General features: G+C 41.9%; 1 protein-coding gene across 1 annotated transcript; it reads right to left on the reverse strand.

Moving 5' to 3' along the window:
* Window positions 1–589: 589 nt before the first annotated feature.
* Window positions 590–5836, reverse strand: LOC146632184 (inositol hexakisphosphate kinase 2-like). The gene is made up of 5 exons (XM_085354146.1): window positions 5399–5836; window positions 2864–3095; window positions 2592–2752; window positions 2310–2485; window positions 590–2205 (listed from the first exon to the last, which is right to left on the reverse strand). Exons 1-5 carry the CDS (start codon window positions 5610–5612, stop codon window positions 1612–1614), a joined length of 1377 nt encoding a protein of 458 aa, XP_085210272.1. The 5' UTR covers window positions 5613–5836; the 3' UTR covers window positions 590–1611.
* Between the last annotated feature and the right edge of the window lie 11252 nt (window positions 5837–17088).

Consider the following 17088-nt stretch of genomic DNA (forward strand, 5'->3'; position numbering starts at 1 on the left):
CAGAGAAAACCCAGCAATCAGATGACCCCTACCACCCCATGAGAAAGGCCTTGGCAACAGTGAGAAGGAAAACGTCCCTTTTAACAGGAAGAAACCTCAGGCAGAACCAGACTCATGGAGAGGCAGCCATCTGCTGATCAGGGGAGGGACACAGAACATAAGACAGACTTCAGGAGAGACAGCCAGAGTTTAATAATAACTAGTGATGAAATTCACAGCAGTGTATAAACACATGCAGTAAAAGGAGGTGACTGAAGAAAACCTTATTGTATCCTGGGAAGTCACCAGCAGCCAAGGCCTATTGCAGCGTAACTAAGGAATCGTTCAGGGTCACCTGATCCAGCTCTAACCACATCCTTTATCGAAAAAGAAAGATTTAATCTTGACACTGGCAGAGGGTGTCTGTGTTCCCAAATCAAAACTGGGAACTGGAAGTACCACTATTAGTCAAAAGTACACAGTTTTTGGCACACATTAGGATCCTCACGATCTATTTCATAACCCATACTTGTTTCTGAAATTCAAACCCCAAACATACTATAAACACAAACCACAGACAATGAATTTTATCTCAATGAATGCCTTTATTTTCAAGATACTGTTAACACACAGTTATATAAGAGAGCTCTTCCAATAACAAAAGAAATCCAAGTCTGTATAAGAAGGACGTAACATTTATAGTGGTAATATGGAATGTACTTGTTTACATTTTTAACAATCCGTTGAAATAAATAGTCTATAGTCTTTTTAGTGTTTTATCAATATATTCTCTTTGTCAAGTCAAATTTTCAGGAATGAAAAAGAGGAAAAAGATAATGACCAGAAAAAAAGGATAATATTCCCTTTCCAAAAAGTCTTTTGTTTATAGGCAATAAGTACAGGGGAACAACTGTTGAAAAAGGCAGATCCCTTCTTATTGAACTAAATAATATTCTTCCACCAAAAAGTGTAAATCCAAGTGCTTACTTGAACACACAAACCATATAAGTGTCTTAATAGACACAAAATGTCCTTATTTGATGCAAGCTTCTCATTTGCTACAAGGCTGCTGACCCAGCCAGCCAAGGTCAGCTTGTTCAATCAGCTTCCCCATGATTGTGTTGTGCTGTTGGGGACCAGCAGTCAAAGCGACATCCCAAGGGGAAAAAAAAGTATCACAGGTAAAGCACCACGACAGGTTTCTAGTTACCTACAGCTTCAATGTTCTCTGCCTCAGGCTTTCTCTCTCAGAGAGAACTTAACAATAAAGAACTGTATCTGTACCAGGGGGCGAGAGGAGGGAAGAGAGCCCTAGGATGCTACAGAAGTCTCTGTTGAAGGACCTCTCTCATACTACACTTCTCCTATCATGTGTTACAAAAAAAGAAAAAAAAAAAAAAGGAGCAGTCTCTGAAAAGTGCAAAAAGGGCACAGGCAGCCCAATCCTCTGGCAGGTGAGTGAGACCACAGGTACCACCATTGAAACTATCCCCTCACGCAGAGGCGTCCAACGTTCCCACCAAGCAGACCCCTACATAGGCATAGGGATAATGCATCTTGGTGTAGCAGGGTTTCAGCTCAGTGAGCTCATCCCACGCTTAAAATTTAGACCATGCTGACTAAAGTCCAGCCTCAGTCTGCACTGTGATCCTCGAGCTCAGAGATGATTGTGATCAGGTTCTGGAGGCCGAAGATGAACCCACTGTCCTGGCCTTCGTGCACTACGCTGTCTTCTCCATAGTGGCGACAGGTGGTGTGAGCAAAGTCAATCATGCGTACATCCACCACAGGGCTACTAGCCTCTCCTGCGCTGTGGGATGAGCGACTACCGCCACTGTTGCTGCTCCCTCCGGACACACCTGCGCCAACACCCGCAGAGGAGGAGCGAGGGAAACCAAAGGCACCTTCTTCCTCCTCCTCCTCATCAGATGGCTCATCCTCATCACCTTCCTCCCCACCTCTATGTCTAGGTCTAGTGGGAGCCCTGGGAGGGTCGCCATCGTAGATGATGAGCAGGGAGCTAGAGTAGAAGCGGTAAGACTCGCAGGCCTCGAGGGCAGCTTGCATTTCGCGAAGTCTCCGCAACACTGGAGACAGCAGCTCATGACGCAAGCGATGCCCATTGTGGAAAAACTGGTAGAGAGCCTCCTTGAAGCCTGCGAGAGTCAGCTTTCGCCCATGGTATTTATTCATGAACATCAGCTGGCCTGGTTCTGACTGGTACACCTGCAAAGGTACCACAGCAACATAAGCACTACAGCGGCACATAAACAAGTAAATACAAAAACCCCCCCCACGTATATATGGTTTCATTTATAAATATACTTTACCTGCATGCCACAAAGTCGCACCCCAATAGATGCAGATGTGCTCTGTTGACACTTTCGAATCTGATTGGCTTTCTTTTCCTCTGATGCATCATCTCCATGCTGACGAGTTCCCATCTTCAAGTCTAAGACACACGGTACTCTATAGCGCCATGTAAGGTTTTCTAAAAGGATAAATTCTGTAAAGGGAGAGTCAAGGATCACATGGCAAAAAAAGGGAACACTTCAGCCACTTCAGCAGACACTGAGAATTCTCATATCTTCAAGCATGTGGTAAAAGGATACTGTATTGGTTACGGTGCTTTGCATTCTCCTTCATCCTCTGTAAGTGCTGCTGGTGACATTTGAAACTCCAGGGGTTGTGTTTGATCTGTGACACCACATTGCCTTTTTCCAGGCTAAAGTAAAGTACCTCTGCCTGCTGTTGCATCTCATCACGATTATAACTGCAGAGCAGAGAACGAAGAAAGACATCAGCTTCAGCGCTACAGAGCTTCATAACAATACACATCTTCAGCATGACTTATTTCCGTGAAACAGTAAAGGTGCTCTCTTACCTCATAATCTTGTCTTCTTTACGACTGTGTCTACCTCTGTCCTTGCTATAGTTGTCATTCTCAGGGCCCAAAGGGGATTGCTTTTTGTTGCTCCACTTCACCATCTTGCTCTTGGGCTCACAGTCTGTTGAGGGGTCTTTGTTTTCTAGGTCCCCTGATTCGCTGTGGAGGGGGTAGGCGATGAGGCACAAATTCCCTTCCTCATCCTCTTCAAAACTGACTGAAACTACACCTGAGAGAGTGAGTGAGAGAGAGAGAGAGAGAAATAGAAGGAGAGGTTTTATCTTCATGTTTGTTACTTTTACAAATTCTCACAATTTGAAAAAGCAATTGCACAAAGAAAACTATATGATCCACCATGAGTAAAAGAGATAGAAAATGTAACACTGTAGTAGTTAAAGCATGATAGAGTTTTAAAGTGTCAAATCATAATGATTCAGACACACAGATAAGAATATAGATACTGATATTAAGCAGCAAGTATATCTACATAGTTCATATTTCAAATGCACGGTAGTGTTTATCAAATTGTGTTAATTATTACTAACTGAAGCCCTCAGAGCACAATGTGGTAACATTGTGCTCTGAGGGCTTCAGTTAGTAATAATTAACACAATTTGATAAACTCATGGACTAATGGATGTTTCTGGAAGGCCTTCAGCGGGAAAAAAAGAAACCCAGTGTACTTTGATGCCAATGCTAATTTCTGACATGACCCGCAAAAAGCCACCGGGGTCACCCCCCCCCCCCAAAATAAAACTCCCTACAAGGACCTGCGTATTGCAGGCAGAGTGGGGGAGGTGTTGCACTGAGAATAAACATCACAGCTGCAAAGGCCGAAACAGATCAACCACAGACAGGAAGGAGGGAGGGGATGTGGTCGAAACAGTTCAAGAGGAACTGTTTTAGATCTGGATGTAACATCCAAGTTACATGACACAAAACACGATACCAAAACCAAGCAGCAGTAGGAGTCATTACAAATCAGCCACTGAATTAGAAAATTAAATGACAGTTTATTACAATGACCAAAAAACAAACAACAAAAAACAGCCATGCAAATAACATGGCACTGGATTTGGATGTTAAATGGCAGGCCCCGGGATCATGGGTGCCATCCTTCTACGCAGGCGGAGGCTTGACTTATGTCATGCGCACTGACGTCATCAGTCTGCAGGAAGCCCCGCCTCTGAAGGAATGTGTGCCTCAGCACTGCACTGTCATTACACCACTGCAGCCAGCAAAGGAACTTATGAGTCACTCCGAGTTTCTTTCAATAAAAAGGCTCATAAATTTGTGATAAACGTATATCAAGTGCGCGATTATTGCGCCCCAGTTGCGCAAATCGAATGTAGTACAGGAGTAGGGCTAAACTGACTTAGACATTATTATTGCTATCAATATCATTTTATTAAGTACAAACGTTCCTGTCCAATCTTTTTTCAGGTCACTGTCGTGACATTAAATTGCAATATAGTATCCTCTACACAACATAAGTGACCCCTAACTTATAAATTTAATCTACATCTGCTCAAAAGTCTTAATGTTTCTAATCCAGTATTCCACTGCAAGATGTCCCTAACATCAGATACTGCTGAGACACATTTATCTACAATCGCGGATAAGGAACCTTACATTCCTTTAGAAGAACACAGCTCTTTCCCCGTCTCTCATCATAATGTGAAATGTAAGACTGGAAAATGCTAGTGGCGTTGAGCATTTGAAGGCCCCAGACGTCTACTATACTATTAGCTCCTCACATCCCATTCCATATCCAGGACCTTTTTATAGCCCCATGCTGCATGGCCGTGGATTCAGTTACCACACATCACGTGAAAAGATCTCTGCCTGAAGATCTCCGTATCAGCATGTACTAGGTGTAATTGTCTGTAAGGGAAACTGTGAGAGACTGAATGCAACCAGGGAACATAGCATTCCTGCTTCAGGTCTGTGTGAGTCTTTATGCGTGTCGTTCCCTGAAACCAGACCTGGAAATCTCCTCAAATGACTTGTAAATTATTACTCTGGTGATCTGCCGCAGTTATTTTAGATTTGCCGTGGCCCTCCAATACGCATCTTGAAACTATAGCTGCCTTAAAAGCGTCACACAGTCAAAGACCTCTGGATACTCTGGCTACTCATTCTCTTGGCAGGAAGTCAAGCCATTAGGTTTGACGCTACTTGAAACCCTGCCTTGCACATGAGGGATATAGCCAGAAAACGGATAGCTGTGTCTGCCAAAGGCTCCAACATGACTGACAATGTAACGTGAGTTATTTTGAAGCCAATGCAATCAGCTTACAAATATTCAACATACATTCTGTAGTGTTGTTGTGTACACAATGCACTTTAAGGTATTGCAACGGCAAATAAGCGCAAAATTTCATGTAATAGAAGTTTTGTTTTTTTGCAATGCAATATTAAAAGCACCCATGAGACTCTTATATAACGCATGCACAGAGGTGAGAAAATTAAAAGATGCATGCTGCTCTAACGGGCAGCTCAATAGTTCATATTTGGGATGCACAGACTCACCTTTATATTGAGGGGTGAACTTCCTCATCTCTGGTGGGAGACTCTTATAGAACTGGTGTTCTCGGGGGATGAGGGGTTTGCAAATTGTCTGTTCCCCAAACCGTAGCACACAAGAGTGGCCCCCCACTTGGTGCACGAACGGCTCAAGCATCACCCCTTTTCCGGGATAAGGAGTCCCTTCCGCCTGCATGAGGGCTTCCAGAGCGGGACTCATCCTCACCCCGCATCGGACAGCTGAGCTGGGGGGGCCCACGTCGTACGGGAGGCAAGAGGCTCGGCCGCTCGTTTGGCTCCCTATCCTCAGGCTGTTTCCTGTTCGCTCACAGGGGGGCGCTGCTGCTCTCCCACTTGACCGAAGCAGTAAAAAACAAAGGGCTGAACAGGAAGGACGACGAAATCCCGTATTCCGATTAGTTTCCTTTCCCGGAGAGCAAATTATAAGGCTCACCGACTAAGCGGTATGTTCGTTGTGCTTGTACATTTAGTAAAAAAAATGATTATAAAGCTCCTACAAGCTGCCTGAAGAAATTCAAGCAGCGTAAGCAGCGACCACACTCGTCGCCTCCTTTTACCGAAACTGACGGCTAGGCTGATCCGCCTGCTAGAAAACAGCAGAAGCAGTGAGCAAGCCCCACCCCTCTTCCAAAATCACCCAATCAGAAACACGCAGCTGTCGCTGGGAGGAGACGAGATACCTAGGAGAGGATCAAGCAAACAAAGAGGAAGGAGAGAAAACATGGGGGAGGGTAGAACATGAAAAATGCTTCATACAAAACAAAACAGTGGAGATTTTTTTTAAAGTTTGCTGTACTTGAAGGTTTCATCGATGTTTTTGCTTTAGAGATCGGCTACAGTTTTCAAGTCCTGTTATTTTAATTTGCACCAAACATAAGCAGTGAATTTAACACCAAAGCAAGCAGGAAATCCAAATTGTTCTTACACTATACCTCTTTGATTATTTTTTCTTTTCGGGGGGACTTTTTCACATCCCATTGATCAGGGCAAAGGTGTGAAAGGTGTATGAGTGAAATACACAACAAATGAGATGGGTATGAAATCTAGATGTTGCTTGTGTTAATGTCATAAGGGAAGGTGGCTCAGGTGGCTTCACATAAAAAAAGCTCTTATCTTTTTTAGATGAGAATGAGAGCATTTGCCTTAAAGCAGGAGCTCAAGAAGTTAATAACTACTCCCTCATATGGAACAGATCATACAGATCACTTCCTTGTTTACAACTTTCAACTGCACATACCATCCATTAACATGCATGGGTCGTGTGAGGGCTGAAATGTGTGTTGCCAAAACAACATAAGTTCTTATAAATTACCTCAGAAGTACAGTCTTTAAGTTTATACTTAGATGAACACTGGGCTGGCAACGTGAGACCCAAGTTCAGACCTAAAATAGAGATGCACTGAAAGAAAGACACACACAGTGTCATCAGTCATCAGGGATGACCATGTTTCATCAGGTACCAATAACAAAATGGCACACAATCCAGGAAGCCCAGTTTGCATAGCACATTTATCTGTCACTCTGCATCTCCCCAGTGCAATTTCAGGGAAAGTTGTTTATCCAAATCACGTGCCAAAAAGCCTTTTGCCAGCTCTCTTGCAAAACCATTTCCTTCCGCGACCCCATCTGTTGATTTTACAGAGATAATAATACACACATGAAAACAGCTCTCATGAGCTCAACACCTGGGTTTTGTGTGGCACCCAAGCTGTCTCCAAGCAGTAAACTCAAGTGAATAACTGAGGAGGTACAACTTTTTTTTAAAAAAGTACTTTAACAGCATCAGAGCCATTTATTTACACTGAATACAAACAAATCATGTTACTGTTGATACAGTTTTCACTATCTTGACAGTGTCCCGTCTGTAAAGAACAACATCCTTTTCAATAAAGTGCACATTCCATTAATAATTTCCATTATTCCTTTATGAATTGAACATTTGTCCAAACAGACTCCAGATACAAGAAAGAAGAATGAAAGACCTCTGAAAGAATCTTCTAGTCAAGCTAGCTAATATAACCCAAAAATCCCCTTCAATATCAAAGAGGTCATTGAAAAGCCCCAAAACTTCTTTTTGAGTGTCAGTTAGCCTAATAAGTTTGACTAGTGTACCAGGCCACATCAAGGTGCATGCACTAATCTCTTATGTTCCAGTTCTGTACTGGGATTACACACAAGAGGAAAATATCCCAGAGCCATACAGGGAAGGATTTTAATGGTCAGCACACAGAGAAGGCACCCACTTGTACTTAAAAACTTGAAATTCTTGAAAGCATTATTTATGAAAGAGGAAGAGACCACCTGGCTTGTTATCACCAGATAGCTCCAAAAGAGGCAGGGTGCAAAAATGGCTTATATTTCTAAGTCACAGTGAAATCAAAAAATACAGTGCTACTAACATTAAATGTACACAATTTTTGAGTTCACAAATCTACATAACAGTTGTGATATTACAGCAGATCCAGTCTGAGGATACAACAAATCGTGTGGGTATTTAAACATAATGAGCTGTCAGCTTTCCAACGTAGTCTCCTTAGCCACAAATGATGGATCGGTGTTATGTCAGCTTAGCATGGATCCATGTCTCTGGAAAAGAGTGCTTGGTTGTGCCACGGGACCCGCAATCCAGCTGTGAATCAGAGCAGTGATTCAATTTCCTTGAACCTCTCTTCATATATGCACACCACATAATGCTCAAAACCCAGGAATCACTGCAAACTCTGTCCACCATAGATGCAGCAGAAAACTCACTGAACAAAGGCATAAGTATCTTAACCAATGAAAAACAAAAATGGTCTGTTTTAATGCAACAACTTTTAAATTCAGTACTACTTATAAATGGATCGGTCTGATCTTAGTGGCAGGTTCTTAGTGCCATGGTAATACATGTTTACATATAAGCAGTCAAGCAAATTAGTGGTTAACACTGTTACCTGACAGCAAGAAAGTCCTGGATTCTTGCTGTTTGGATTTTGCATGTCCTCCCTGAAACTGCGTGGGTTCTCTCATGTACTCTTGCTTCCTCCCACACTCCAATGCATGGGGTTAGGTTAACTGGTGGTTCTCAGGTGTTGATGTGAAAGTCAGTGGTTGTCTGCTTCTCTGTCTGTGTTAGCTCTGCAACAGATTGGTGATGTGTCCGGGGTGCTTACTGTCTCTCAGCCTATGGCAGCTGAGATTGGGCCCAGCACACCCGTGAAAATCAAAGAAAATGGGTTAATGGATGAATATGGATGGATGGATGGATGGATGGGTGGGTGGGTGGGTGGGTGGATCGAGCCTATATCAATAGAAATAGTGGATTTGTTCAGAGCAATGCAACTTTCAAAGGGTCATAATCAGGTCATAATCAAACCATAATCAGCTCAACTTATAACAGAGAATACACGTACAGCTGAAGGTAGCTACATCTAGAAAATGTGACCTATCTTGTTTTTCCATAGCAAGCTTAGGAAACACTATCCGTCTACAATTGTCTACAATATACCCAGTAATACAAAATCTGAGCTGGCAATGGCCTTGTGTCGATATGACATGTGGTTGCTCAAACTGTAGCGGGCACCTAAGCAACCTGACGGATTTAACAGCATTATCTTCAAATACACTAACACATTCCTCAAGTACATTCCCGGAGCTACATGGAGCCCATTAGACCAAAGCGCAGTCACGTCCTACAGTGGGATGACAAAAGGGGAGAGGCGGTCTGCATAGTTTATCCCCATAAAAGTTCATGTTGCTGATGTCCTCCTCACTGATGATGTTAATGAGCAACATGGACATTCAGTTTTAGAAGTTGGAGGCCACAAATCATTGTGCTTCTGAGTGCTGAAGGTGCGTGCGTATGAGTGACAGTTTAAAATATTAACGTATTGCTTCAAAGAAAGCTACTCGGTGCACTGAGCTATGGCAGCAAAATCCTTTTTAAACTGGTGGAGACAAATGCATGCATTCACCAGATGCCTTGACATCAGATAATTGCAGTGATTAAAGTTGCTGTGTCCTCATCAAGCTGATGTTGAAGATAATGCTATGCTATGAGACGCAGACTTTCATGAGACAATCAGCTAGAGCGTAACGTCCCCCGCCCCCTACCCCCACACCCACAGGAAACATCTTGTCTATTTCTCTTAAGTATAAGGAAAGGTGTGGACAAGCCTGGAATCTCTTGTAAACATGTCATACGTGAGAAACTGTATGGTCAAACAGATCACTGGTAGTGTCAAAGTTTATGGTTCCATCTTTGTATTTGTCATCACTCACGTGCCTGTTTTGGAAATACTGGGACATGTTTATTGCCTCATTGTTATGGCTTAGTTTCTACAGTACGTGCAGCACATCAGTGCTCGGCCTGCAACAGCACGTCACCATGGGAACAGTTTGGAAGGGATGGTGCCCAGAGAATGGAGTAATTTAGGAGAAGATGCAGATTGGTTTTCCAAAGTAGAAGTACTAGTTTTTAAAAGAGAAATTTAAAGGTGTAAATGAAAAGTCAAATAAGGAGTTCACGTTGGACTCACTTATTAATATACATGAACACATAGGACACGTCGACGTCAGGCCCCTTTCGACATCTGTCTGGTGATCTGTTATAGCTCAGCTGACACATTTTTCTCATGTATAAACTGCCAACCAAGCCACTGCCAATACCACCCCTCCTCCCCCACACAACCTTACCCTTGACTCCTAACCTCCAGTAAACAACTACAAGTTAGATTTATACTAACACTGTACACTGATACTAGCTCCTCAAGACCTGGAAAAGAAATTAGGTCAGATTTTTATGCTCCTTGTCCAGGATCCAGGTGGCCAGGTTCTGTCTGCAAGTGGGCTTTGGGTACAAGCCAAGCGGCCGCACCAAGTCTGTTTCACATGATCTGACCCAGACAGTCGCCAGTAGCCCGGCTCCCTCCAGCCCGTGCCCCACATCCTGACTGGCCAACCATCGCATCCAATTTTCGCTAAAGTTAAAGGAAAGTAGGTGTCAGTCTCGGACAAATGGACCAGAATGAATCAGCGCTTGGAGGGAATTATTGAACATCTATAGCTAGGGCAACCTATAACATTTAACACATCCTATCCAGTGCTGCAGAAACCCTTCATCATCCCATAAATCTGCTCTGCACTCACTGCCACCAGCGTTCATTTTGCAGCTTTGTGAAACATAAAATATATGTGATGATGATGATTTTCTGATGATAAAGGTGCAATATTTTTATCTCTATTTTTTATTTTGCACATTCTCTTACTTTTTTCCTTTTTATACCCAGTCACTGGAAAACATTATGGATATTTTTTGTGTCTGAACCCCCCCAATATACTTTCATACGTAAGATTACAAAGCATCCTATCAACACAGCAATCCTTGATGTTTTACTGCTCACTGTATCTGCACTCCAAATCAATGTCAACACCTCCACGATTTAAGAGCATGCTGCATGGCTCATGGTTTCTGATGCACATGCAAAGTCTGATGCACGTGCACAAACACACACACATGCACACAGAGATGCACACAAACAATCACAAAGTATACTTCACTGAAAAACAACAAATCAACTCCTCTTGATGCTAATCGCCAACATGTACATTCAGTACAAGCACTGTGGTCATAAGTTTAAAGCCACCATGCTTCCCAGTGCTGTAAACAGGACAAGTGCAAAACAAAACAAAACAAAACCACACACTGTCCACACTTAATTTGATTTTGTGCTGGTAAAAAAAACTTATTCAGCAGATAAGCAAAGTAATGGGTACTTCTTTGTTTTCATGAAATGCAATTTGAACCTCTATGCATGTTCTATTTTGCTTTCTCAAAACAGCAGCGGAGAGTCACAAATATTAACTGCCCTTGACTTCCAACTAAAATCTGGTCTCATGAATGCATTCTTTGAGGTTTACTATGAAGCTGAGCGAAGTTTCCAACCACGCAAATTAGTCCAAATGATATTATCTGTCTTAAACTGTGCAAACTTGCAGGACTTGTTGTGCTGGGCTCTTCCTGTACCTAACTGTACATTAACAAGTTCCATATAACCCAAGTATGCTGAGGTTGAGTGAAGGAAAAAAAAGCTTCTTAAAAACACCCCCTCGCTCCTCCAGTTCTACACGTGTTACACAAGATGTCACGTGGCTTAGAACCATCAAAATGTAGAACCATAATATTTTGATTTTCATGCACACACACGTGCACACTCAAACACATGAGGCATGATTAGTCTGAGCTCTGACTTGTGCACGCTGAAGAGTCAGCCCCAAAACAAACAGCGCAGGGATACAATTACCATTCAAGGGCTTTCATGAAACTCAAGTTTATTAGGGCACATGGAAATAACTCTTAGTTCAAACTGGAGAGGCATGACTGACTTTTTTCTAGTGGTGGTGAAAAGTGAATTCATAATTGTTTTTCAACTTCAAAAGCCATGTACATGAGTGCTCCTGCCGTGTGCAGTGGCCTCCTCACTACTCTGTGGTGTATACCATTTTTCTTTTTCCAGGAAAAATGGGGTAAACATCATCTGTTAAAAGTCAAATTCAAGACTCCTCCCACTTGGCTGCACACAGTAAGGTTTTTGTTTTTATTCTGCAGATATAAGGGCTTCTGGAGTTCCCTTGCATACCAGTGGTGTCTGAGCTTGTGCGAGTGTGTGTATGTCTCTGTGTGGCACATGTGTGCATGCCTCTGGGTTTGTGTGCATGTGCAGCTGTACGTGTTTGAGAGGGAAGGAGTGAATATAGGTCCTGTCTTCTCATGCTGTGTTATGTAACAGTCCAGTAAATTCAATCTGTCTGTATCTGAACCCCATGACATTATATTGATACAAAGTGCAGGCTGTCCAGAGGTGGCAGCTCTACGAATTCAAAAACACAGCCATGCTGTTGCAACTAATTTCAGACTTACCATTAAACTGCCTAACCTCTAATTCGTATATGCTGCCCCTGTCAATTCTGACAGTTCAAGCTGGGAGGAGTTTTGAGCATGACTTTGAGCGCATAATGTTTACCTCATTTTTCCTGGAAAAAGAAAGTACATATAGTGGTGAGGACTCGCATACAGGACCTTTGCACTTTCATTTTTCACCACCTCTAAAAAAAGCAAAAACAGGATTTTATTTTTCACTGCATTAAGAAAAGTTTGGACAGCAAGCAGCCTTTGACAATGATGCAAGTCAAATGCATGGCCTCATGTATCAATCCAGTTAAATGTCTTTAGAACTGCAAACTTTGAAAGAATGTGAACCTCCAGAAGTTATCCAACTCCCTAGAAACTAGGAAATAGTTCAATATTTTGGTGAGAAATCCTGGAAGATGTCCTTAAAGGGAGACGCGTCTTAAAGGGAGCTAAAATGTTTCGTTCTAGCTCAAAACAGAGAATTAACTGCAGGGCAAAAAAAGATGATTTTGAGATTCAGAAAGAGATTGTGATGTAGCAGGTTAAGTTCATCAGTCAGCATAAAGGTTTGCTTACATGCCCTATTTTCCCATTTATGTATTCAGTTCTGAATTAAATTTGAAATTTACTCAGTCATGTGATGTACTATAAAACTCTCGATGTTTAGTTAGTGACCTAGCCAGTTTGTACTTCAATACTGAAGACTGAGTAGCCTGACGACTGTGAGAAACCATCAATACTCTATCACATAGAATGGCTTTAAACTAGGCTACTATTGACTTTGGTGCTGCATCTGCTTTTAGTCCTGAGCACTGAAACACACCAATGCAAAAGCTGAGAGTTGATCCGTTTACAGCACAAACCTACAGCCACAAGAAACTGCTCTTTTGCACGAGTCCATAACGAGTTGCTTAAGACATTGTCCAGATGGTGTTGGCTTTGTGGGGCTCACTGCCAATATCGTTCACATCAGCATGTTTTTGAAAGTGCCATCACATCCCTACTTACTCTGGTTCATATGTTCCCAAGGCTGCTGTCAGAAAAGAGTTACAGTGAAGCACTTTGAGAGCATGCATTCCCAAAAGTCCATCTCTGTTCCAAAAACTGAAGAGCAGTTCTTAGTATTATGTTTCCAAGAACTGAATGTTTTTAGTTTCATATCATAGTCTGAGAGTATATCAGAGGAATAAAGTAAAGTAAATGTTATCTGCCACTGCAGAGCATTTTGCTTAGACATCTCTAATCCTAATTCCAAAATAGTTGGGACACTGTGTAAAATGTAAAAAACAACAAAATGCAAATCTCTGCAAATGTTATAAAATTTCATTCACAATATAGAACATAGAAAACATATCAAATCTTTAAACTGATAAAAGTTTGAATGTGATGACAGCAACGCTTCTTAAAAATGTTACATTGGGGCAACAAAGGTCTGAAAAGTAGGTGGCACTAAAAAGAAATGGCTGGAGAAACATTTAGCAACTAATTACATTTATTGGTAAGAGTTCAGTAACATTACTGGATATAAAGAGAGCTTCTTAGAGAGACAGAGCTTCTCAGAAGTAAAACTAGGCAGAGGTTTAACAACCTGCATCCACAAATTGTGGAACAATTTCTGAATAATGTAAAAGAGTTTCAAAATGTCATCATCTACAGAATATAATATAAAAAGATTCTGAGAATTTGAAGAAACATCTGTATGCAAAGGACATGGCCTTGGCGTTTAGGCCTGCATTAAAAACAGGTATGGTTCTGTCATCAAAAGCACTTCATGGTCTCAGGAAAACTTCTAACACTGGAAATCGATGTCTGTGAACACAGTCTACTGTGCCATCTACAAATTCAGGTCAAAGCTATATCATCAACAGAAATGTTGTTGTTTTCTCCGGGCCAACGTTCATTTAAAATGCACTGTCTGTTCTGTCAGACAAATCAAACTTTAAAATCATTTTTCATAAAAACACTGCATATTGCTTCATTACAACAACATAGCTTCACAGTGGTGCTGAAGGCCACACCTTTTAGCAACTGAAACATCTGGCACATCATTATATTACAAAAATGAAAAAGAGGACCCAGGGCTGTTGCCTCAGACAAGAATTCCTCATTTCTCTGCCAAAATTGTTAGCACACATGCTACACAGATGCTACACAGTGGTAAACATTTCCAGTTTATCTAACAAGCAGCAAAATGTTCCTCCGGCTTTTTCTTTGTAGAACCTAGACTTGTAGTCAAGACTGCCTAAACCAAGACCAAGACAATACCAAAACCAGAGGGTATCGAGACCAAGACAAGACCAAGACCAAGACCATGACAGACCAAGTCAAGACCAAGACAAATTTGAGACGAGACCGAGACAAAAAAGTCTTTAAACTGCAGCCAAATGCTGCTTCGTTTACGGGTGTCAGGCATATTTATGTGTTTTTGCTTTGCACTCGCACAGCCCTCCTCACCACTGTCTACTGTCTCACTCACTTACTGAGAGGACAGACACACGCTGTCGCGTCTCTCACCTTCTCTGTTTTTCACATAATGATATTATCCTATATCCTCGCATGCGATTGGCCACAATATGGAGGGATTGGAGCATAGCTGAGCCACTGTGTGAGAACTGAGCATCGAAAGGAAATTAAGTGAGGAGCCGGCTCTTGCTCAATGGGAGTCGACTCTTCTGATTCACTACAAAGCACTCTCTAAGCACAGCTCTTAGAGCTGAAGCTTTTGCGCATGACACATTATCGAACGTCATGTCATAGATACTGTTGACTCCAAATCTCCCGACCACTATGTCAATCTGAGACAGCAAGACCGAGACATCGAGACCAAGACAAGACCGAGACCAAAGTTTGTCGAGACCAAGACAAGACCAAGACCACGTAAAAGTGGTCTCAAAACCGGTCTCAAGACCAAGACCAGTCTCGAGACATCCAACTCTAGTAGAACCACTTACTGTTCCAGCCCTCTGTTATCCCAACCCAACTTTTTGGAGATGTGTTGGAGCCATCAAATAAAAATGTTTGTTCTTTTTAAGTTTAAACATATTTATGATTTTATGTTCTATTGTGAAAAGAAATGGCTGCATGAGTTTTGCAGATCAGTGCATTCTGTTTTTAGAACAGCCAATTGTATTTCAGATCTCAATGTAAGTTACATGCGCTTAGTAACTTAACTCGAGCTCTTTGCAACATGAATTAGTTTTGTGGAGTGTTACTCTTTCATTTTCAATATTAAACGGTCAGAGCCTACTTTATAACACACTGATTTTAGTTGAAGAAGTAACCCCATGATAGAAGTAAACCTGCAGATTTCAGAGGTATATGTACTGCTGTGTCCTGCAGCAGCATCACACAAAGTTAGATTTCTCTGAACATCCCTGAAAGTGCTGACTCAAAAGCAGTACTTGACTTACCTGAAGTGCGAGTCACTCTTGAAACAAATTGAAACAGGCCAAAAACAGAACTTTGATTAAGGAGAGTGAGTGGCACTTAGGACTTAGCCTCATTGCAAATAGTGGTATCTAAAAAAAGTGGACTGAATGAGAGCTGGCACAACACACATTTTGTATTCACGTGTCACAGTCCTCCCCTATTTTCTAACTACTTGCCAGCCCATCTGCAGTCTGCATGTTGTTGCTCAATAACACATTAGGTTAGTTACTCTGAATCAATCTGTATGCTACAGTGATTGTTCTGCAACACTGCAGTGGCTTTTTTCTGGCCCTGTGTTTTAATGTCACGTTGATATCTAGCCACAGTGAATTGTTCTGTTCATAACTTTAATGGACAGAATACACAGGTGTAGATAAGTGCTCAGTGGTCCTGGGATCAAGTCATTGCTTTATGTAGATGATGTCGTCCTGTTGGCTTCATTGACTGATGACCTTTAGCTTGGGATGGGCTGTTTTCTTTTCAGGCTGCTGCAGCATCTGTAATCTGGGTATCTCTGAGCTCCTGAGCACTTACATATCACTCTAATTGAGGTAAAAACCGAGCCACTGATAAACGTGTTTCCAACCTGGTGCACAAGTTACAAAAATCAACAAGCTAATACAACACCAAAGCACAGTGGGTGTCAATGATGTCATTTTTGGTGCATAGCACTGTTCACAAGCGTGAAAAAAACCAAGTGCTATGAGTATGCATATTTGAAGTGTGGAAATAAGTGATAATAAATAATATAATGAGTTCAATTTACAATCTAAATCAATCTAAGAATCTAAAGAAACAGCTGAGAAACAAAGTCCCTGACATTTATCAGTCAAAGAGTTACAAAGACATTTCTAAGGTTTTGGGCCTTTGGTGAATCACAGCGACAACCATTATCCAGAAACAGAAAACAAAACTTGGAATAGTGGTGTACTTTACCAGCAGTGAACAGCCCACAAACTTTACTCCAAGAGTGCATGGACAACTCATTCAGGAGGTTGCCAAAGAACCCAGAACAACATCTAAAGAACTACAAACCTCACTTAAAGGGAACCCCGGCTAATACCACATATATGTTATTGAAAGCACAGTGCATATTTTAGTGCAAACATGTCTTAATAGCTGGGGTTCCCTTTAAGGTCAGAGTTCATGACTGAGCAATAAGAAAGAGATTGGGCAAAAATGGCATCCATGGGAGAGCTCCAAGGAGAAAATCACTGCTGACTAAAAACGACACAAAGCAAGCAAGCCTCTGTCTGATCTGTCGATGTGCGGTAGAGGAACTCTATAGGGGGCTTTGCTGTCTCCATTCCTGTTCACCTTGTACATCTCAGGCCTTCAGTACAACTTTAACCTGGCA

This window comes from Diplotaxodon limnothrissa, linkage group LG5 (assembly GCF_057381915.1).
Source record: "Diplotaxodon limnothrissa isolate DT_005_m linkage group LG5, D_limnothrissa_male_GT1.1, whole genome shotgun sequence".
In the NCBI taxonomy this organism is placed as follows: Eukaryota; Metazoa; Chordata; class Actinopteri; order Cichliformes; family Cichlidae; genus Diplotaxodon; species Diplotaxodon limnothrissa.